Source organism: Heterodontus francisci, chromosome 9 (assembly GCF_036365525.1).
Source record: "Heterodontus francisci isolate sHetFra1 chromosome 9, sHetFra1.hap1, whole genome shotgun sequence".
Taxonomy (NCBI): Eukaryota; Metazoa; Chordata; class Chondrichthyes; order Heterodontiformes; family Heterodontidae; genus Heterodontus; species Heterodontus francisci.
Genome location: NC_090379.1, coordinates 14,409,238 through 14,433,752, shown reverse-complemented (window position 1 = coordinate 14,433,752; position 24,515 = coordinate 14,409,238). Strand labels below are relative to the sequence as shown.

Sequence of the window (24,515 nt, the reverse complement as noted above, 5' to 3'; positions counted from 1 at the left end):
TTCAGACCCAAAGCTCTCACCATCAAACTGAATGTGAATTTATATCATGTTATGATCACTCTTGCCTAGAGGTTCCTTTACTCTGAGGTAATTTATTAATCCTGTCTCATTATACATTACCAGGTCTAAAATAGCCTGCTCCCAGAACTTATTATAGAGTCATAGAGTTATACAGCACAGAAACAGCCCCTTCGGCCCATCGTGTCTGTGCCGGCCATACAGCACCCAACTATTCAAATCCCATATTCCTGCACTTGACCCGTAGCCCTGTATGCTATGGCGTTTCAAGTGGTCACCTAAATACTTCTTAAATGTTGTGAGGGTTCCTGCCTCCACCACCTCTTCAGGCAGTGCGTTCCAGATTCCAACCACCCTCTGGGTGAAAAAATGTTTCCTCAAATCTCCTCTAAACCACTTGCCCCTTACCCTAAATCTATGCCCCCTGGTTCTTGACCCCTCCGTTAAGGGAAAAAGTTTCCTCCTATCTAACCTATCAATGCCCCTCATAATCTTGTACACCTCAATCATGTCCCCCCTCAGCCTTCTCTGCTCTAAGGAAAACAACCCTAGCCTTTTCAGTCTCTCTTCATAACTGAAATGCTCCAGCCCAGGCAACATCCTGGTGAATCTCCTCTGCACCCTCTCCAGTACAATCACATCCTTCCTATAGTGTGGTGACCAGAACTGTACACAGTACTCCAGTTGTGGCCTAACTAGCGTTTTATACAGCTCCATCATAACCTCCCTGCTCTTATATTCTGTACCTTGGCTAATAAAGGCAAGTATCCCATATGCCTTTCTAACCACCTTATCTACCTGTGCTGCTGCCTTCAGTGATCTATGGACAAGGACACCGAGGTCCCTCTGACTTTCCATACTTCCTAGGGTCCTACCATCCATTGTGTATTCCCTTGCCTTGTTAGTCCTCCCAAAATGCATTACCTTACACTTTTCAGGATTAAATTCCATTTGCCACTGCTCTGCCCATCTTACCAGTCCATCCATATCTCCCTGTAATCTAAGGATTTCCTTCTTGCTATTTACAACACCACCAATTTTCGTGTCATCTGCGAACTTACTGATCATACCTCCTATATTCATGTCTAAATCATTAATGTACGCTACAAACAGCAAGGGTCCCAGCACCGATCCCTGTGGTAAACCACTGGTCACAGGCTTCCAATTGCAAAAGCAGCCCTTCACCATTGCCCTCTGCCTCCTGCCACAAAGCCAACTTTGGATCCAATTTGCCAAATTGCCCTGGATCCCATGGGCTCTTACCTTCTTAATCAATCTCCCATGCGGGACCTTATCAAAAGCCATACTGAAGTCCATGTAGACTACATCTACTGCTTTACCCTCATCTACACATTTAGTCACCTCCTCGAAAAATTCAATCAAGTTAGTTAGACATGATCTCCCCCTGACAAAGCCATGCTGACTCCCTGATTAATCCCTGCTTCTCCAAGTGGAGATTAATCCTGTCCCTCAGAATTTTTTCCAATATTTTCCCAACCACTGATGTTGGACTCACTGGCCTGTAATTACCTGGTTTATCCCTGCTGCCCTTCTTGAATAATGGTACCACATTCGCTGTCCTCCAGTCCTCTGGTACCTCCCCTGTGGCCAGAGAGGATTTGAAAATTTGTGTCAAAGCCCCTGCTATCTCCTCCCTTGCCTCACATAACAGTCTAGGATACATCTCATCTGGGCCTGAGGATTTATCCAATTTTAAGCCCGCTAAAACAGCTAATATTTCCTCCCTTTCAATGCTAATATGTTCAAGTATATCACAATCCCCCTCCCTGATCTCTACACCTACATCGTCCTTCTCCATAGTGAACACTGATGAAAAGTAATCATTTAAAATCTCTCCTATGTCCTCCGGCTCCACACAAAGATTGCCACGTTGGTCCCTAATGGGCCCTACCCTTTCCCTGGTTATCCTCGTTCCCTTAATATACTTATAAAACGCCTTGGGATTTTCCTTTATCTTGCCTGCCAGTGTTTTTTCATGCCCCCTCTTCACTCTCCAAATTACTTTTTTAAGTGCCACCCTACACTTTCTATACTCCTGTAGTGCCTCCTCTATTTTCAGCGCTTGGGATCTGATGTAAGCCTTCTTTTTTTTCTGATCCAATGCTCTATATCCCTTGTCATTCAGGGTTCTCTGGGCCTGTTAGTCCCACCCTACACCTTAACGAGTACATGTTGGCTCTGGACTCTCAATATCTCCTCTTTGAATGACTCCCACTGGTCTGATGGAGACCTTCCGACAAGTAGTTGCTCCCAGTCCACTTTGGCCAGATCCTGTTTTATCATATTGAAATCGGCCTTCCCCCAATTCAGTACCTTTATTTCTGGTCCATCTTTGTCCTTTTCCATAACTACCTTAAATCTTACAGAGTTATGGTCACTATCCCCGAAATGCTCCCCCACTGACACTTGTACCACTTGACCGACTTCATTCCCTAGGATTAGATCCAGTACTGCCCCTTCCCTTGTAGGACTTTCTATATACTGGCTCAAAAAGCTCTCCTATATGCATTTTAAGAATTCTGCCCCTTTTAAGCCTTTTACATTAAGACTATCCCAGTTAATATTGGGGAAGTTGAAATCCCCTACTATTATTACCCTATTATTTTCACACCTCTCAGAGATTTGCCTACATATCTGCTCCTCTATCTCTTCCTGACTGTTTGGAGGCCTGTAGTACACACCCAGCCAAGTGATTGCCCCCTTTTTGTTTTTAAGTTCTAAACAAATGGCCTCATTTGAGGAACCTTCGAAGATATCATCCCTCCTTACTGCAGTAATTGACTCCTTGATCAACAGTGCAATGCCACCTCCTCTTTTATCCCCTCCCCTGTCGTGCCTGAAGATTCTATACCCTGGAATATTGAGCTGCCAGTCCTGTCCCTCCCTCAACCATATCTCTGTGATAGCAATATTATCATATTCCCATGTGCTAATCAACTTCCTCACTTCATCTGCCTTACTAGTAAGACTCCTTGCATTGAAATAGATGCAATCTAACCTTGCATTTTTCCCTTGTGCCTCACCAGGCATACTCACTTTCTGTTCTTTATTACCCCCTACTGTACCTCCACTCTGTATCCCATCCCCCTGCCAAATTAATTTAAACCCCCACCCCAACAGAACTAGCAAATCTCCCAGCAAGGATGCTTGTCCCATTCCGGTTCAGGTGCAACCCGTCCAACTTGTACAGGTTCCACCTTTGCCAGAAACAGACCCGGTGATCCAGGAAACTAAAGCCCTCCCTCCTGCACCATCTCCTCAGCCATGTGTTCATCTGCTCTATCCTCCTATTCCTATACTCACCAGCATGTGGCACTGGTAGTAATCCAGAGATTACATCCTTAGAGGTCCTGCTTTTTAATCTGCTACCTAGCTCCCTAAATTCTTGTTGCAGGACCTCATTCCTTTTTGTACCAATGTGTACCATGACCTGTGGCTGCTCACCCTCCCCCTTCAGAATGTCCTGCAGCTGCTCCGTGACATCCTTGACCCTAGCACCAGGAAGGCAACATACCATCCTGGAGTCACGTTTGTGGCCACAGAAACGCCCATCTGTACCCCTTACGATAGAATTCCCTATCACTATAGCTCTCCCACTCCTTTTTCCCCCCTAAGAAACTGTTCCTAATACACTCTATGAGTTCATCCTCCAGGCTACCTTTGCCAATTTGATTAGTTCAATATATAGGAAGATTAAAATCGCCCACGATTATTGCATACTCGCTGCACTATTTCTTAATTTATAATCTGTCCTACAATGTAGCTACCATTAGAGGGTTCGAGAGAGGGAAGTTCAGAGAAGCTCTGCATTAGGGTGGTGAAGTCAATGGGGCTTGACTTGGCCTGATCCAGACAACCTCTGCTGGAAAGTGTACTTGTCTGGATAGGACGTCTGGTGAGGATGGGAATGGGTTTGGTTTTAAGCCCCTCAGTTTCACTTAGTCATTGTCGAGGGTCATATTTGACAACCTGGGTGAGGTGCAAAAGCGACAGTTGCCATCACCTGAGGGGATCCATTGACCTACGCAACTGGAGAAGGGAAAAAATTGCTGAGCAAAAAAAACTAGTCTTTGATTCGAACAAATTTTGCAAGACAATCTTCATTATACCTCACTGTTGTGCTAAAATTCTACTGCAGTACTGAAATATACTTCCAAGTTATTTTAGATCACACATGGTTCACAATCTGAAAAATACCCCCAAGAGGAACAGAATGAAATAAAAGTGACCAAGACTTTAATATTTCAGTAGCCATCATCCTGGCTCTAGAGAATTTATTGTGACAAAGTGCACCAAAAGAATTCTCGAGGAATTACAATACACGAATGGTGATGAGGAAACAATTTATTGGAGAGGAAAATAATAACCCCAGAGTAATATTCAATGCTTTCTTCAGAGTAATTAATAGCTAAGGGACTCACATGAACTGTGTTCATTGGTACAGTTTTACATTGAATATTAGCCTTGCTCTCAGCAGATTATTGAACGCTGCAGAAAAAGATCAAACTTGTGCAAGGAATGTTGGAATCAACCTGTTGTCTTACATCTCTGATCAAGTTAATTTTCTAGATCAGTTACCCCGATCAATGTATGTGTGTGGTGATAGGGCCAATGTTTATATCCCACAACCAGCATTGGTAAAATACAACGAATGGATTACTTATCTCATTGCTGTTTGTGGGAGCTTGCTGTGCGCAAATCAGCTGCCATGTATCTTACATTGCAATTGTGACCATGCTGCGACAGTATTTCATCGGCTGCAAAGAGCTTTGTGACGTCCTGACGTCATGAAAGGTGCTATAGAAATGCAAATCTGTCTTTCTTCTTTAAGGATAACAGGTAATGCAGTCTTCAAGAGGCAGCAGTTGAGAACTCCAGGATGTAACCCCCTGGCTAAGCTGATTTCAGCTCACACACTTTGACAATGACCAGTTCCAAAGCATTGGAGTTGTAATGCTATTAGATGTCAGGACGTTATAATACTGTAATATATGATGTAAAGAAAGAAGTTGCATTTACGTTATTAGAAGGACATGCTAATAGGATTAGATGAAGGCCAGAGGAGGCTCGTGTGTAGGAGAAATACTGGTATGGACTAATTGGGCTGAAGGCCTGTTCCTGTGCTGCAAATTCTATATAGTTTGTTACAATCAGGTGAGGAGGGGTCGAAGGGCTCCCCTCTTTTCCTTCTTCTTGCTTGACCACAACAAATTTATTTCCTTTTTAAGTGGATATATTGTCAATTCAGTGAGTGCTTACTTGTTTATATGCCATGGTCATAAAAGAGCCAATTGGACAGGCTTTCTTGAGTTTAACAAAGAAAGAGGTTAACTTTATTGTAGTAAAAACGATCTAAGTAAAAATAATAAAATACGCTCTAACTTTCTCACACGCACGCACACACATACATACACACACACACACAAATAGCATATAGAATGGGGGAGGGTAGATTGGTCGAATTAGAGTCCAGAGAAATAAAAGGGATATACAGTCTGTGAAGGTTGGTGACTCAGCTGGCTTCAGGCTGAATTTGGTGGTCCTGAGGCTTCTGGTTTGAAGATATGGATGCTGATTCAGTGGCTTTCCGGGACAGCAATGAGGCTGAGTACCTTTGAGAGAGATTTCTGTTCTTTCCAGAAAGTTTACTGCCCACTAGCTCCCCTCAGGCTTAAGTCATTAATCAACGTGAGTATCGATTGGTGAACAGACTAACACAATCAAACACAGATTAACTAAACCACTGAACACTACAGTCTGCAGCAGGGAATATGCCTCGATGTTTACGGTCAGCAGATGAGAGCTTGAAGCTTGCAAGGTTTGAGTGGTTTGTCTCCAGTATAATATTCAGGTTTCTAGCTGGTAGATTAAAAAAAAAATGTTGTGACAAGTTCCTTATATATCCTTAGGACATCCATAAATGCTTCTTTGGTAATGAATTACTTCTTGAAGCATAGCCAGTATTGTAATAAAGGGAAACACAGCAGACACTTTGCAATGTAGGATACTGCATTTGCCTGTAAACTGAATAAGTCCCAGCCTCTGTTGAATGGGCCCACCCCAAGCATTAACCTCCCTTTCTCTCACAGATCCTGACTGACCTGCTGTGCCTTTCCAGCACTTTCTGTTTGATTTTATTTACATACTGTGAAAATCTCTCGCATCCTGCTACCTCAGTACCTGTGCGGTATGGGTTTAACTAATCTCCGTACAATATCTGCTTTAGTTTAACCCATTGCAAGCTTATGGCACAACACCCTAGCAGAACTGGTTGTCAGATTTTTTGCAAGAAACAAAACTGTTTTAAATTTATTTCTGGGGTCTGAGTTAGCCTTTTCCAAGGAGGGCAGGGAGTTCTCCCCAGTGTCCTGGCCAATATTAATCCCTCAACCAACAAAGAAAAAAATTATCTGCTCAAAATCATAATGCTGTTTGTGGGAGCTTGCTGTGTGCAAATTGGCTGCCCGGTTTCTTATATTACAACAGCGACCACACTTCAGAAGTACTCCATGGGCTACAAAGCGCTTCGGGGCATCCTGAGGTAGTGAAAGGCGCTATATAAATGCAAGTTCTTCCTTTTTTCAAAAAAAGTGCTTGTTCATAAATTCAGTTCTGTGCTTTTTAAATGGTCAACAGACATTTTAAAAATTGCATTTTGAAAGTTGCCTTAATCCTCACCAATTGTAATTAGTTGAATGGTGCTGATGGGCACATTATCTGTCAATCAATCGCCAGCAGCTTGAAGGCTGTGGTGTCAGAGCTGACATGAGGAACTTTGTAAACCTGTATGAGGGCTCCTGGTGGCAAGAACGGGATAAAATCACATTCAATTCGATCGTCTGGGGAAATGGTTCGCAGCAATTTTGTTTGAAAAGGAGAAACATTAACGAACGAGAAGAAAAAGGAAGCAAGAGAAAAGATTGCATGTTTTTAAGTGGTTTGGTCAGGAAGGAGTGAATTGGAACCTGTTGGAAGATGATCCTGCTCATCTTGTATGTGCTGACATTGACAACTGTCTCCCTTGGATTGAGCCGGGTTGGAGTGGATCAGTGCCCGAGTGTGTGTGAGTGTTCAGAGTGGAACATCTTGCAGATAACCTGTAAATCCATCGATCACATCCCGATCTTCCCCCAGAGCACCGAGAAAATGTGAGTACCCCATACTGAACCCTCCCTGGAGGGGGGAAAGACAACATCTTCGCTTTGTCTTCAATCCGCACTGGGAAGTTGAGTCCTGTCAGGTTCCCTGTGTGTTCTGGCTCCCCCTTTAAACCAGTGCCACAAGTCCCAGCAAACACAAGCTACCTGCAGACTGACATTCACTCCCTGAGCCCGGGCAGAAACATGAGCGAGAAACCCTTTTTTTTTATTGTGTTTGCAATCTGGAATAGCGTTGGTGAAACTCATCGGATGCACTTGTATTGCAAACCCAGTTTTTAGAACGAAGCTTTTAACTCCATCTCTCACCCTGCATTAATATTTGTCTGAAACGGTTTCTGCACTGCTAACGTGAGAGTATAACTCCGGTTTGGTCCCCACCTGATCTCAGAGTGGAGGGATGAGGGACCCCTGGGGAAAGGCAGTTTCGCATTGTACGGGGTGGACACTGCAGGGGCGATAGGAACACCTGAGCAATTTATAACCGCTATTTTAACACCAATGTGTGCAGCTCCAGTATAATGCCAGCACCTGGGGGAAAGGATGGTGGAGATGGAGTGGTTGTAACATACTCAGGGATCCTTTACTTTTAACTAAGGACTAAGTTAAATGGACACTCTCGGCCATGCCCTCAAAACACTTAGAATTGCAATGCCTGGGAGTGGAGCTCGGTGTGTGTGTGGAGTGGAGCTGTGTGTGTGGAGTGGAGCTGTGTGTGTGTGTAATGTAGCTCAGGGTGTGGAGTGGAGCTCAGTGTGTGTGGAATGGAGCTCAGTGTGTGTGGAATGGAGCTCAGTGTGTGGAGTGGAGCTGTGTGTGTGTGGAATGGAGCTCTGTGTGTGTGGAATGCTGCTCTGGGTGTGTGGAATGGAGCTGTGTGTGTGGAGTGGAGCTCAGTGTGTGGAGTGGAACTCAGTGTGTGTGGAATGGAGCTCTGTGTGTGTGGAATGCTGCTCTGGGTGTGTGGAGTGGAGCTCTGTGTGTGTGGAATGCTGCTCTGGGTATGTGGAGTGGAGCTGTGTGTGTGTGGAGTGGAGCTCTGTGTGTGTGGAATGGAGCTCAGTGTGTGGAGTGGAGCTGTGTGTGTGTGGCATGGAGCTCAGTGTGTGTGTGGAGTGGAGCTCTGTGTGTGTGGAATGGAGCTCAGTGTGTGTGTGGAATGGAGCTCAGTGTGTGGAATGGAGCTCAGTGTGTGGAGTGGAGCTGTGTGTGTGTGGCATGGAGCTCAGTGTGTGTGTGGAGTGGAGCTCTGTGTGTGTGGAATGGAGCTCAGTGTGTGTGTGGAATGGAGCTCAGTGTGTGGAGTGGAGCTGTGTGTGTGTGGAATGGTGCTCAGTGTGTGGAGTGGAGCTCTGTGTGTGTGGAATGGTGCTGTGTGTGTATGGAATGGAGCTCAGTGTGTGTGTGGAGTGGAGCTGTGTGTGTGTGGAATGGAGCTCAGTGTGTGTGTGGAGTGGAGCTCAGTGTGTGTGGAATGCTGCTCTGGGTATGTGGAGTGGAGCTCTGTGTGTGTGTGGAGTGGAGCTCTGTGTGTGTGGAATGGAGCTCAGTGTGTGTGGAATGGAGCTCAGTGTGTGGAGTGGAGCTCAGTGTGTGTGGAATGGAGCTCAGTGTGTGGAGTGGAGCTCTGTGTGTGTGTGGAGTGGAGCTCAGTGTGTGTGGAATGGAGCTCAGTGTGTGGAGTGGAGCTCTGTGTGTGTGTGGAGTGGAGCTCTGTGTGTGTGTGGAGTGGAGCTCAGTTGTGTGGAATGGAGCTCAGTGTGTGTGGAATGGAGCTCAGTGTGTGTGGAATGGAGCTCAGTGTGTGGAGTGGAGCTCTGTGTGTGTGGAGTGGAGCTCAGTGTGTGGAGTGGAGCTCTGTGTGTGTGTGGAGTGGAGCTCAGTGTGTGGAATGGAGCTCAGTGTGTGGAGTGGAGCTCTGTGTGTGTGTGGAGTGGAGCTCAGTGTGTGGAGTGGAGCTCAGTGTGTGGATTGGAGCTCTGTGTGTGTGTGGAGTGGAGCTCAGTGTGTGGAGTGGAGCTGTGTCTGTGTGTGGAGTGGAGCTCAGTGTGTGGAATGGAGCTCTGTATGTGGAGTGGAGCTCTGTGTGTGTGTGGAGTGGAGCTCAGTGTGTGGAATGGAGCTCAGTGTGTGTGGAGTGGAGCTCAGTGTGTGGAGTGGAGCTCAGTGTGTGGATTGGAGCTCTGTGTGTGTGTGGAGTGGAGCTCAGTGTGTGGAGTGGAGCTGTGTGTGTGTGTGGAGTGGAGCTCAGTGTGTGGAATGGAGCTCAGTGTGTGGAGTGGAGCTCTGTGTGTGTGTGGAGTGGAGCTCAGTGTGTGGAATGGAGCTCAGTGTGTGTGGAATGGAGCTCAGTGTGTGGAGTGGAGCTCTGTGTGTGTGGAATGGTGCTCAGTGTGTGTGGAATGGAGCTCAGTGTGTGGAGTGGAGCTCTGTGTGTGTGGAATGGAGCTCAGTGTGTGGAGTGGAGCTGTGTGTGTGTGGAATGGAGCTCAGTGTGTGGAGTGGAGCTCTGTGTGTGTGGAATGGAGCTCAGTGTGTGGAGTGGAGCTCTGTGTGTGTGTGGAATGGTGCTCAGTGTGTGTGGAATGGAGCACTGTGTGTGTGTGGAGTGGAGCTCTGTGTGTGTGGAATGGAGCTCAGTGTGTGGTGTGGAGCACTGTGTGTGTGTGGAGTGGAGCTCAGTGTGTGTGGAATGGAGCTCAGTGTGTGGAGTGGAGCTCTGTGTGTGTGGAATGGAGCTCAGTGTGTGGAGTGGAGCTCTGTGTGTGTGGAATGGAGCTCAGTGTGTGGAGTGGAGCTGTGTGTGTGTGGAATGGAGCTCAGTGTGTGGAGTGGAGCACTGTGTGTGTGTGGAGTGGAGCTCTGTGTGTGTGGAATGGAGCTCAGTGTGTGGAGTGGAGCACTGTGTGTGTGTGGAGTGGAGCTCTGTGTGTGTGGAGTGGAGCTCTGTGTGTGTGGAATGGAGCTCAGTGTGTGGAGTGGAGCACTGTGTGTGTGTGGAGTGGAGCTCTGTGTGTGTGGAATGGTGCTCAGTGTGTGGAGTGGAGCTCAGTGTGTGTGGAATGGAGCTCAGTGTGTGGAGTGGAGCTGTGTGTGTGTGGAATGGAGCTCAGTGTGTGTGGAATGGAGCTCAGTGTGTGGGGTGGAGCTGTGTGTGTGTGGAATGGAGCTCAGTGTGTGGGGTGGAGCTCTGTGTGTGTGGAATGGAGCTCAGTGTGTGGAGTGGAGCTCAGTGTGTGTGGAATGGAGCTCAGTGTGTGGAGTGGAGCTGTGTGTGTGTGGAATGGAGCTCAGTGTGTGGAGTGGAGCTGTGTGTGTGGAATGGAGCTCAGGTTGTGGAGTGGAGCTGTGTGTGTGTGGAATGGAGCTCAGTGTGTGGGGTGGAGCTCTGTGTGTGTGGAATGGAGCTCAGTGTGTGTGGAATGGAGCTCAGTGTGTGGAGTGGAGCTCTGTGTGTGTGTGGAGTGGAGCTCAGTGTGTGGAGTGGAGCTCTGTGTGTGTGTGGAGTGGAGCTCAGTGTGTGGAGTGGAGCTCAGTGTGTGGAGTGGAGCTCTGTGTGTCTGTGGAGTGGAGCTCAGTGTGTGGAGTGGAGCTCAGTGTGTGGATTGGAGCTCTGTGTGTGTGTGGAGTGGAGCTCAGTGTGTGGAGTGGAGCTGTGTCTGTATGTGGAGTGGAGCTCAGTGTGTGGAATATAGCTCAGTGTGTGGAGTGGAGCTCTGTGTGTGTGTGGAGTGGAGCTCAGTGTGTGGAATGGAGCTCAGTGTGTGTGGAATGGGGCTCAGTGTGTGGAGTGGAGCTCTGTGTGTGTGGAATGGTGCTCAGTGTGTGTGGAGTGGAGCTCAGTGTGTGGAGTGGAGCTCTGTGTGTCTGTGGAGTGGAGCTCAGTGTGTGGAGTGGAGCTCAGTGTGTGGATTGGAGCTCTGTGTGTGTGTGGAGTGGAGCTCAGTGTGTGGAGTGGAGCTGTGTCTGTGTGTGGAGTGGAGCTCAGTGTGTGGAATATAGCTCAGTGTGTGGAGTGGAGCTCTGTGTGTGTGTGGAGTGGAGCTCAGTGTGTGGAATGGAGCTCAGTGTGTGTGGAATGGGGCTCAGTGTGTGGAGTGGAGCTCTGTGTGTGTGGAATGGTGCTCAGTGTGTGTGGAATGGAGCTCAGTGTGTGGAGTGGAGCTCTGTGTGTGTGGAATGGAGCTCAGTGTGTGGAGTGGAGCTGTGTGTGTGTGGAATGGAGCTCAGTGTGTGGAGTGGAGCTCTGTGTGTGTGGAATGGTGCTCAGTGTGTGTGGAATGGAGCTCAGTGTGTGGAGTGGAGCTCTGTGTGTGTGGAATGGAGCTCAGTGTGTGGAGTGGAGCTGTGTGTGTGTGGAATGGAGCTCAGTGTATGGAGTGGAGCACTGTGTGTGTATGGAGTGGAGCACTGTGTGTGTGTGGAGTGGAGCACTGTGTGTGTGTGGAGTGGAGCTCTGTGTGTGTGGAATGGAGCTCAGTGTGTGGGTGGTGGAGCTCTGTGTGTGTGGAGTGGAGCTCTGTGTGTGTGGAATGGAGCTCAGTGTGTGGAGTGGAGCACTGTGTGTGTGTGGAGTGGAGCTCTGTGTGTGTGGAATGGTGCTCAGTGTGTGGAGTGGAGCTCAGTGTGTGTGGAATGGAGCTCAGTGTGTGGAGTGGAGCTCTGTGTGTGTGGAATGGAGCTCAGTGTGTGGAGTGGAGCTGTGTGTGTGTGGAATGGAGCTCAGTGTGTGGGGAATGGAGCTCAGTGTGTGGGGTGGAGCTGTGTGTGTGTGGAATGGAGCTCAGTGTGTGGGGTGGAGCTCTGTGTGTGTGGAATGGAGCTCAGTGTGTGGAGTGGAGCTCAGTGTGTGTGGAATGGAGCTCAGTGTGTGGAGTGGAGCTCTGTGTCTGTGGAATGGAGCTCAGTGTGTGGAGTGGAGCTGTGTGTGTGTGGAATGGAGCTCAGTGTGTGGAGTGGAGCTCTGTGTGCGTGGAATGGAGCTCAGTGTGTGGGGTGGAGCTCTGTGTGTGGGGTGGAGCTCTGTGTGTGTGGAATGGAGCTCAGTGTGTGTGGAATGGAGCTCAGTGTGTGGGGTGGAGCTCTGTATGTGTGGAATGGAGCTCAGTGTGTGGGGTGGAGCTCTGTGTGTGTGGAATGGAGCTCAGTGTGTGTGGAATGGAGCTCAGTGTGTGGGGTGGAGTTCTGTGTGTGTGGAATGGAGCTCAGTGTGTGGAGTGGAGCTCAGTGTGTGTGGAATGGAGCTCAGTGTGTGGAGTGGAGCTCAGTGTGTGTGGGGTAGTGGAGCTGTGTGTAGAAGTGTAATCAGAGCAAGATAGGAGCCAGGGATGCACAAAGGCTGGACTTTGTAATGTAGCCATCATTCTCCGACCAGCAGCTTCAGGGTAAGTCCACTCAAACTATATTTAAAAGAAAGACTTGCATTTATATAGTGCTTTTCACAATGTCAAGATGTACCAAAGCAATGTACAGCCAATGAAGTACTTTTGAAGTCATAGAATCATTATGGCATAGAAGGAGGCCATTCGGCCATCGAGTCGATGCTAGCTCTCTGTAGAGCAATCCAGTCAATCCCATTCCCCTGCTCTATCCTTGTAGTCCTGGAAGTTTATTTCCCTCAAGTGGCCCTGCAATTTCATTTCAAAATCATTCATCATCTTCGCTTCTACCATCCTTGTAGGCAGCGAGTTCCAGGTCATTACGACTCACTGCATAAAAAAGTTCTTCAACACATCCCCACTGTATCTCTTGCCCAAAACCTTTGCTCTGAGTCCCCTAATTCTTGTACCATCAGCTAATGGGAACAGCTCTTCTTTGTCTACCCTATCCAAACCTGTCATAATTTTGTACACCTCTATGAAATCTCCCCTATCTCCCCTCAATCTCCTTTGCTCCAAGGACAACAACTCCAGTTTCTCTAACCTAACCTTGTAGCTAAATTCCCTCATCCCTGGGACCACTTAACAGTGTAAAGAGCATGCGATAGACAGAGCAAACCAATCCCATAACCAACGGATCAGATCTAAGCTCTGCAGTCCTGCCACACCCAGTCTTGAATAGTGGTGGACAATTAAACAACTAACTGGAGGAGGAGGCTCCACAAATATCCCCATCCTCAATGATGGGGGAGCCCAGCACATCAGTGCTAAGGATAAGGCTGAAGCGTTTGCAACAATCTTCAGCCAGAAGTGCCAAGTTGATGATCCATCTCTGCCTCCTCCTGAAGTCCCCAGCATCACAGATGCCAGTCTTCAGCCAATTCGATTCACTCCACATGATATCAAGAAATAACTGAAGGCACTGGATACTGCAAAGGCTATGGGCCCTGACAATATTCCGGCAATAATACTGAAGACCTGTGCTCCAGAACTAGCCGCACCCCTAGCCAAGCTGTTCCAGTACAGCTACAACACTGGCATCTACCAAGCAATGTGGAAAATTGCCCAGGTATGTACTATACACAAAAAGCAGGACAAATCCAACCCGGCCAATTACCGCCCCATCAGTCTACTCTCGATCATCAGTAAAGTGATGGATGGGGTTGTCGACAGTGCTATCAAGCGGCATTTGCTTAGCAATAACCTGCTCAGTGACATTCAGTTTGGGTGCTGCCAGGGCCACCCAGCTCCTGACCTCATTACAACCTTGGTTCAAACATGGACAAAAGAGCTGAACTCGAGGTGAGGTGAGAGTGACTGCCCTTGACATCAAGGCAGCATTTGACCGAGTCTGCCATCAAGGCGCCTGAGCAAAACTGAGGTCAATGGGAATCAGGGGGGAAAACTCTCCGCTGGTTGGAGTCGTACCTAGCACAAAGGAAGATGGTTTTGGTTGTTGAAGGTCAATCATCTCAGCTCCAGGACATCACTGCAGGAGTTCCTCAGGGTAGTGTCCTAGGCCCAACAATCTTCAGCTGCTTCATCAGTGATCTTCCCTCCATCATCAGGTCAGAAGTGGGGATGTTTGCTGATGATCGCACAATGTTCAGCACCATTTGTGACTCCTCAGATACTGAAGCAGTCCGTGTAGAAATGCAGCAAGACCTGGACAACATCCAGGCTTGGGGTGATAAGTGGCAAGTAACATTTGTGCCACCCAAGTGCCAGGCAATGACTATCCCAAACAAGAGAGAATCTAACCATCTCCCCGTGACATTCAACGGCATTAAAATCGCTGAATCCCCCACTATCAACATCCTAGGGGGGTTACCATTGACCAGAAACTGAACTGGAGTAGCCATACAGAACCATAGAACTATAGAAAAATTACAGCACAGAAGGAGGCCATCCATCCCATCGTGTCTGCGCAAGCCATAAAAACTTGCCGCCCAATCTAATTCCGCCTTCCAGCACCTGGTCCATAGCCTTGCAGGTTACAGAACTTCAGGTGCATGTCTAGGTACTTTTTAACTGAGTTGAGGGTCTCTGCCTCCATCGCCATTCCTGGCAGTGGATTCCAGACACCCACCACCCTCTGGGTGAAAAAGCTTTTCCTCATGTCCCCTCTAATCCTTCTACCAATCACCTTACATCTATGCCCCATGGTAATTGACCTCTCCGCTAGGGGAAACAGATCCTTCCTGTCTACTCTATCTAGGCTCCTCATAATTTTGTACACCTCAATTAAGTCACCCCTCAGCCTCCTCTGTTCTAAGGAAAACAACCCTAGCCGATCCAATCTTTCCTCATAACTGCAACTTTCAAGCCCTGGCAACATTCTTGTAAATCTCCTCTGTACTCTCTCCAGAGCAATTATGTCCTTCCTGTAATGTGGTGACCAGAGCTGTACGCAATACTCCAGCTGTGGCCTAACCAGCGTTTTATACAGTTCCAGTATCGCATCCCTGCTTTTGTATTCTATACCTCAGCTAATAAAGGAAAGCATTCCATATGCCTTCTTCACCACTCTATCAACCTGTCCTTCCACCTTCCGGGACCTGTGGACATGCACTCCAAGGTCTTTCACTTCTTCTATCCCTCTCAATATATTCCATTTATTGTATATTCCTTTGCTGTGTTTGCCCTCCCCAAATGCATTACCTCACACTTCTCTGGATTGAATTCCATTTGCCACTTTTCCACCAACTCAACCAAACCATTGATATCATTCTGGAGTCTATGTTTATCCTCTTCGCTATCAACTACACGGCCAATTTTTGTGTTATCAGCAAATTTCCAAATCATACCTCCCACATTTAAGTAATAGTTGTTAATATATACCACAACCAGCAAGGGACCCAACACTGAGCCCTGTGGAACGCCACTGGAAACCACTTTCCATTCGCAAAAACATCCATCGACTACTACCCTTTGTTCTGTCAGAGCCAATATTGGATCCAACCTGCCACATGGGCTTTCATTTTACTGACCAGTCTGTCATGTGGGACCCTGTCAAATACCTTACTAAAATCCATGTAAACCACATCCATTGCACTACCCTCATCAATCATCCTTGTTACTTCCTCAAAAAACTCAATCAAGTTAGTAAGAAATGACCTTCCTTTAATAATTCCATCCTGAGTAATCCATGCCTTTCTAACTGGCACTTTATCCTGTCTCTCAGAATTGATTCTAATAATTTACCCACCACCGAGGTCACCCTGACCAACCCAACATTATTTGGCCAATTTCTCGCACCCTTTTTAAACAATTGTATAATATGCTCAGACCTCCAATCCTCTGACACCTCGCCCGTATCCAGTGAGGATTTGAAGATGATCCTCAGAGCATCCGCTATTTCCTCCCTGGCGTCCTTTAACAACCTGGGATGCAATCCATCTGGCCCTGGCGGTTTATCCACTTTCAAGGTTGTCAGACCCTCTAGTACTTCCTCTCTCATTATGCTTATCGTATCTAATATTTCACACTCCTCCTCTTTAACTACAGTGTCTGCATTATCCCTCTCCTTTGTGAAGACAGAGACAAAAAACTCATTAAGAACCCTGCCCACATCTTCCTCATGCACACATAAGTTACCTTGTACATCTCTGATAGGCCCTACCCTTTCCTTAGTTATCCTCTTGCTCTTAATGTACTGATAAAATATTTTGGGGTTTTCCTTGATTTTACCTGCCAATAATTTTTCACATCCTCTCTTTGCTTTTCTAATTTCCTTTTTTACTTCATCCCTGCGCTTTCTATACTCCTCTAGGCTTTCTAAAGTATTAAGTTTTTTTGTGATTGTCATAAGCTTTCTTTTTATGCTTTAACTAACCCTGTAAGCTTCTAGATAGCCAGGGGGCTCTAGATTTGGCTGTACCACCCTTTATCTTTATGGGGACATGCCTACACTGTGCCTGTAGAATCTTGCTTTTGAATGCCTCCCACTGGTTTGCCATTGATTTTCCTTCAAGTAGCTGTATCCAGTCCACTTTCACCAGGTCACCTCTCAGGTTCATAAAATGTGCCTTCCCCAATTTAGAACTTTTACTCCTGGTTTATCTTTGTCCTTTTCCATGATTATGCTAAAACCAACTGCATTATGGTCACTATCTCCAAAATGGTCACTCACTGCTACTTCTTCCACTTGCCCAGCTTTATTATCGAAGTCTAAATCTAGAACTGTGCCCTGTCTTGTTGGGCTTGGTTATGTGCTGGCTAAAAACGTTCTCTTGAAAGCAGTTCAAGAATTTTGTGCCCTTCACACTGTATCCCAGTTAGAACATAGAACATAGAACATTACAGCGCAGTACAGGCCCTTCAGCCCTCGATGTTGCACTGACCTGTGAAACCATCTGACCTACACTATTCCATTTTCATCCATATGTCTATCCAATGACCACTTAAATGCCCTTAAAGTTGGCGAGTCTACTACTGTTGCAGGCAGGGCGTTCCACGCCCCTACTACTCTCTGAGTAAAGAAACTACCTCTGACATCTGTCCTATATCTATCACCCCTCAACTTAAAGCTATGTCCCCTCGTGTTTGCCATCACCATCCGAGGAAAAAGACTCTCACTATCCACCCTATCTAACCCTCTGATTATCTTATGTGTCTCTATTAAGTCACCTCTCCTCCTCCTTCTCTCTAACGAAAACAACCTCAAGTCCCTCAGCCTTTCCTCGTAAGACCTTCCCTCCATACCAGGCAACATCCTAGTAAATCTCCTCTGCACCCTTTCCAAAGCTTCCACATCCTTCCTATAATGCGGTGACCAGAACTGCACGCAATACTCCAGGTGCGGCCTCACCAGAGTTTTGTGCAGCTGCAGCATGACCTCGTGGCTCTGAAACTCGATCCCCCTACTAATAAAAGCTAACACACCATATGCCTTCTTAACAGCCCTATTAACCTGGGTGGCAACTTTCAGGGTTCTAAAAAGGGTAGTTGAAATCCCCAACCATTATTTCTCTATAGTTTTGGCTCTCAGATATTTGTCTACATATTTGTTCTTCGGTGTCCCTCTCACTATTTGGGGGTCTATAGTACACTCCTGGTAGTGTGGCTGCTACTTTTTTATTTCTGAGCTCCACCCATATGGCCTCATTTGATGATTCATTCAGCATATCATCCCTCCTCACAGCTGTTATTGATTCCTTAACCTATAATGCTATACCCCCTCCTTTTTTATCCCCTCTCTATCCCGCCTGAAAACTCTATATCCTGGGATGTTGAGCTGCCATTCTTGCCCCTCTTTAAGCCAAGTTTCCGTTATAGCTATGATATCATGTTGCCATGTATCTATCTGTGCCCTCAGCTCATTGACTTTATTTACTATACTTCTGGCATTTAAATAAATACCTTTTAACACTGCCAAATTCCTGTGCTGCACACTTTTTAATCTTTGCTTCTTCTGTCTTTCAGAGTCACTCGCTAATTTTCTGCTTCCCATTCCCTGCCCTGAAATTGTCCTATCTGAAACTGCCCTCAGGTTCCCATCCCCCTGCCAAACTAGTTTAAACCATCCCCAACAGCACTAGCAAACCTTCCTGCAAGGATGTTCATCCCAACCCTGTTCAGGTGCAGACCATCTGGCTTGTACAGGTCCCACCTTTTCCAGAACCGGTCCCAATGCCCCAGAAATCTGAAGCCCTCCCTCCTGCACCATTTCTCAAGCCATGCATTCATCTGGTGTATTCTCCTATTTCTATACTCACTAGCACATTGACTTGGGAGTAATCCGGAGATTACTACCTTTGAGGTCCTGCTTGTTAATCTCTTTCCTAACTCCCTAAACTCAGCCTGCAGGACCTCATCCCCATTTCTTCTTATATCGTTGATATCAATGTGGACCACGACCTCTGGCTGTGCACCCTTGCCCTCCAGAATGCTCTGTAGCTGCTCGGTGATCCTGGAATCATGTCTGTGATCACAGAAATGCCTATTTGTTCCCCTAACTATAGAATCCCCGACCACTATTGCTCTCTTGTCTTTTCTCCTCCTTCCCTGCACAGCTGAGCCACCCACAGTGCTCTGGTCATGACTCTCACTGCACTCTCCAGAGGAACCCTCTCTCCCAACGGTAATCAGAACTGAAGACCGGTTAGACAGTGGGATGCCCTCCAGGGACTCCTGCACTGCCTGCCTTGACCTTCTTGTCTGTCTGGCAGTCACCCAGTCCCTCTCTGCCTGTGCTCTCTTATGCTCCGGGGTGACTACCTCCTGAAATATGCTATCCACGTGGTTCTTTGCCTCGCGGATGCTCCACAGTGACTCCAGCCGCTGCTCGAGTTCCAAAACCCAGAGCTCAAGCTTCTGCAGCAGGTGACACTTCCTGCAGATGTGTTTGTCAAGGACACATGGTGCGTCCACAACTTCCCACATACCACAGGAGGCACATTCTACTTGGCCGAGCTGCCCTGCCATTACTTAGCTTTGCAAACTAATTATTGCTGGTGTAATAAGTAGAATAACTTCCCAGTTACTTGCCAATCGGCTTTTTCTCCTGTACCGTGGAGGCTGAAAAGGCAGAAAAGAAAAGAAAGACAGCAAAGTGCACCTCCTTCCCCAAGTCAGTGAAATCCCTCACACACCAACTCACAGTCTTATACTCTGTCCAAACAGCACTATTCTAATTGATAATTATGAAGAATTACACCAACTAAAATCTTAGTACTACCAACCGTACCACTTAGAAGGTAGCTTTTTGAGGGTTTTTAAAAAAAGAACTTTTTTTTTCTCTGATTTTTTAAGCTATTTACAGGCAATAACAGCTGTTACTTACAACCAATCAGCTTACGGATTTCCCGTAATGTCACTGTCAGTTTTTTTTCCACTTTTCAACCCAGCGCGCGGGGACACAGACACAGCCACAGCCTGCCACTCCAGTCCTGGTAGGTCAGCTGACTGCCACTCCAGTCCTGGTAGGTCAGCTGACTGCCACTCCGGTCTTCCAGGTAAATATAGGCCTTGAGACCTGCTCTTTATTTACATCTCCCACTCCGGTCCCAGGTCCTTCTAGGCCTGCCAGATATAAATACTGTGGCTACAAGAGCAGGTCAGAGGCTAGGAATCCTACGGCGAGTAACTCACCTCCTGACTCCCCAAAGCCTGTCCACCATCTACAAGGCACAAGTCAGGAGTGTGATGGAATACTCTCCACTTGCCTGGATGGGTGCAGCTCTAACAACACTCAAGAAGCTCGACACCATCCAGGACAAAGCAGCCAGCTTGATTGGCACCCCATCTACAAACATTCACTCCCTCCGCCACTGACGCACAGTGGCAGCAGTGTGTACCATCTACAAGATGCACTGCAGCAACACACCAAGGCTCCTTAGACAGCACCTTCCTAACCTGCGACCTCGACCACCTGGAAGTACAAGGGCAGCAGTTGCATGGGAACGCCATCACCTGCAAGTTCCCCTCCAAGCCACACACCATCCTGACTTGGAACTATATCGCCGTTCCTTCACTGTGACTGGGTCAAAATCCTGGAACTCCCTTCGAAACAGCACTGTGGGTATACCTACCTCACATGGACTGCAGTGGTTCAAGAAGGCAGCTCACCGCCACCTTCTCAAGGGCAATTAGGGATGGGCAATAAATACTGTCCTAGCCAGTGATGCCCACATCCCATGAATGAATAAATAAAGAAATAAATTCTGGTAAATCTCCTCTGCATCCTCTCAAGGACCCTCACATCCTTCCTAAAGTGTGGTGACCAGAACTGGACACAATACTCCAGTTGTGGCCTAACCAGAGCTTTATAAAGGTTCAGCATAACTTCCCTGCTTTTGTACTCAATGCCTCTATTTATGAAGTCCACGATCCCATATATTTTGCTAACCACTCTCTCAATATGTCCTGTGACCTTCAAAGATCGACGCACCTGAACTGCACCCCCCCGCCCGCCCCCCCCCCCCCACCCCCAGGTCCGTCTGTTCCTGTTGTTAATTGTATATCAATCGTGTTCAATTATATGCAGATGGAGGGCATTAATTAGGGTCTTACATATAAAGACACACTTACTGAGACTGTGTGGAGAGTGAGAGTTCGGAGCTATATCTTTGTAAGCTTTCACTCTAAATAAATGTAAGACTGAGTAAAGATTGGCTAGAGTATTGTCCTTCAATAACTGGCTTCTGGAGTTTAATATGGTAGAAGAGGATGGTTGCCTAAAGGTGAAGGTTGGAAACTGAAAACAAAATTCAGACAGAAGACTACAATCCTAGTAGTTATTGTGAGAAATGGCAGAAAGCAAGTGTAAATTGTTGGGTATGAAAGCCCTCTGATATTCTTGGAATCTGAACGATATGACCGGTGAAAGAATTAAGTGAATATGTGGACATGGGTTATTTCGCTACCAAAGAGGTTACAAGGTATGGCCTTGGTGTTGTCACTTCCAACCAGAAGTAAAATCAGATGTGAAGTATTGTGTGAGCTGGATGCTTGTCAGTTGGATGATGATGGAGTTCTTGGATGAAAGCTACAAGTAAGATGATCTATTAAATGATGATGAGGCATGGTCAGGCTTTGACAAATTTTGGAAAACGGATGATTATTCAATGGAGGAATATATCATGGACTTTCACAGACTGTATAAAAGATTGAGAAAATTTAATTTAGAGATCAGTGCTAGCATTTAAATTGCTGGATTGTACTAAGATGTAGCACATGAACAGGCTTCTGGTTCTAACTGAGGTTCGGTTCTCTGAGAGAGACACACTGTTGGATCAGATGTCTGCTGCCTTAAAAAAATTTCTGGGGAAGCAGTCATTTCCTGCAACCTTGGCGGAACAAATGGGATATTCCGCAGTGACACAAAGGATAGAGGACTCAATGATTGCCAGATTTTGAAATGGTCCAGATACTGGACTCAGGCACCAGTACAATGGAAGAGGTACAGACAGGTGTAATGAGGATGAAAACACCTTTAGCAGAGCTGGCAATTACAGCAGAAGACAGAATTGGAACAGTGAATGAATCCCAGGAATACCCAAAGAGCAGTTAATAGGTGTTTCAGGTGTGATGTACCTTTATGCAATGAACTGTCCAAAATGGAGAGACAGGGTCCTCGAAATGACACAGAACGCAGAGAATTCTGAGGCAGAAGAGGAAAATACTGATGAATCTGAATGAATTGTACTAGTCACAAGGAGTTTTAGTCCTGTGATGAATGTGTTAGTTGCGAACTCGTTCAACTGTGCTATGCTAGCTGCTCTTGTACATCGACAGCATGTGAAACAGATTGGTTAAAATGTTATCTGGAATCACTCAGTAGTGAGGATTGATGCAAGATTAAGCATTAGCTTTGGTGATGACAACACATTGCAGTCACTAAAGAATGTTATAATTCCATGTAAAATAGCTGGAGTAAGCCACTTTTTCAGTACTGATGTAGTCTCTGGTGAGATACTTTTACTGTTAAGTAAACCTATGAAAGGCACAAATGAAACTTGACATGGAGCATGATAAGGCAATTTGTTTTGCAAAGTGGATTTCTAGTTTACCCAGTCAGGGTATTATTGTATCCCCTTAACAAAATCTGATGTTTCTAGTCAGAATGTTAGAGAAGTATTAATGGCATCAGGTGATAACAATAAGATAGGGGGAAAAAAGCAAATTTGTCTTAAAGTTACACAGACAATTTGCTCACCCTTCTTGTCAAAGTGTAAAAACTTTGCTAAAGAATGCAGGTGTGGTTGATGAAGAGTATATGAGACTAATAGAAGAGATTAGTGAGAAGCGTGAAATATATAAACAGTATTGGAGGACACCGTCACGTCCAATTGTAAGCCTTCCATTGACATGTGACTTTAATGAGGTAGTTGCCATGGATCTAAATGTATGGCACAAAGACAAATATTTTCATTCTACATTTTATAGATCTGACAACCAGATTTAGCCTTTCTACAATAATACATAGCAAGGACAAAAGGATGATTATAGACAAAATCATGGAGAAATGAATAGGGATTGGACGTGGGGCACCAGCTAAGTTTCTGACTGATAATGGAGGGGAATTTGCCAATGACTAATTCAGCGACATGTATGAAAACATGAACATTATGGTCATGAATGCCGCAGCTGCAAGTCCTTTCAGCAATGGGCTCTGTGAAAGGAATCATGCAGCGATTGATGAAATGCTGCATAAAATCTTAGCTGACCAATCAAGCTGCAAGTTGACATCTGCCCTGCATGGGCAGTTCTTGCAAAGAAGTCACTTCAGATGGTTGGAGGGTATAGTCTCTATCAATTGATCTATGGGTGGAATCCCAAATTGCCTTTTGTGCTGTGTGATAGTCCTCCTGCTCTCGAAGGTATTGCAATTAGTGTTAATCTGTTAATTGTGTATCAATTATTTAATTATATACTAGAACACTTACAAGCAGACACTTATTGAGACTGGTGGAGGTTTTTGAGTGAGGAGCTACATGTTTGTAATCCTTTTACTCTGTACAATAAATGTGAAACTGAGTAAAGATAGGCTCCAGCATCATCCTTCCACAATAAGCTTTCTAGAATTTAACAATTAGTTCAATTTTTTTGGAACATTTGAATGCTTTACATGCAGGGAGATGGGCTTTCATCAAGGCTGAGGTCTCGGAGAAAATTCGGAGAGCTCTGAGGCATTGTATAAGATTATCTGAGATAGAATTTAATTCAGGAGATTTGGTGTATTATAAAAGAGAGGGTCATAGGGAATGGAAAGGAGATAGGTCTTGATGGTAAGACAGTAGTTGTCAAACATGGCAATCAAACTGTCATTCCTCACAATTTATTGGGATTAATTGCAAAATCGCAGAATCTGAGTAGCTGATAGAAGGAAACCAGGCACCTTGTACGTCAAATGCTCATGTGTTTTGTGATGAAGGTCCTGAGAAACAGAAGATGGTTGGATAGTGGTAATGTGTGATCACAATATGCAGGACACGGCTATCACATCCAAAGGCCGATTGCCCAGAGTGGGTACTCGGGTGATATATATTCCAGAGGGGTCTAATGAATGGAGAGATGCAACAATTGTGGAACGTGCAGGAAAATCTACTGGCAAGTTTAAATATTGGCTGAATGTTCAGGATGATAGCCAAGAAGCAAGGTCCATGGACTGGCAGAATGGGGTGAGAGAGTGGAGGGTAAGAAAGTGCGGTGCAAGTTCTAATATTGGGTCTGGAAGTGACTCTTGTGTCAGGAAATGATCACGTTCTGGAGAAAGAGCCTCTGATAGAGTGAGAGGGAGATCTTACAGTAGTAGTCCCAAAAGACATCAAAGTGCTAGTAGAGGCCGTAGCTCGAACACATTAGACAATGAAATAAATGCCACAGAACAGTGTCATTACAGAACTAGAAGCAGAAGCCCTCATGACCATGATATTTTGGTGGCTTGAGGATAAACTAATAAAAGTGGCAAAACAAAAGGAATTGATAGCTGGTCAGAGTTTGGTATTTATTCTGAGGTGCCAGATAAGGGGGAGCCAGCTTTGAACCATTGATGGATTTTTACTGAAAGTCCTTGCAGATGGGACTTACAAAACTAAAGAGAGGCTAGTTGTGAGGGGTTTTGAAGAGTGACTGGGTGATACAGATGTTAGAGTGGACTCTCCCACAACTGGAAAAGTAATCTTAAAAATCTTCTTAGCTGTTTTGGCCTCATATTCATGGGACTGTAGATCAATCGACATAAAAGCCACATTTCTGCAGGTTGATACTTTTCAAAGAGAAGTGTTTGTGGAACCAGCGAATGAGGCAGCAGATGCAGAAGAAAACTATGGAAACTGAACAAATGTGTCTATAGTCTGAATAATGCTTCCAGTTGTTGTATTTTTTGATGAGATCTGTTTTGCTGAAAAAAGGTTGTGTTCAACTAAAGGCAGATCCTACCTACAATGTTGTGTTGCTGTCATAAAGAAAAACTTTCAAGCATCTTCATGATGCACTT

At 46.0% G+C, this 24,515-nt stretch overlaps 1 protein-coding gene across 1 annotated transcript in view; it reads left to right on the top strand.

Annotated features, from left to right (window-relative positions):
- Nucleotides 1–7,014: 7,014 nt before the first annotated feature.
- The window catches only part of tshr (thyroid stimulating hormone receptor), an 86,998-nt gene continuing 69,497 nt past the window's right edge, over nucleotides 7,015–24,515 (top strand). The window contains exon 1 of the mRNA XM_068038133.1: nucleotides 7,015–7,187. Coding sequence (XP_067894234.1) covers nucleotides 7,015–7,187 — 173 coding nt within the window. The remainder of the gene's footprint in view (nucleotides 7,188–24,515) is intronic.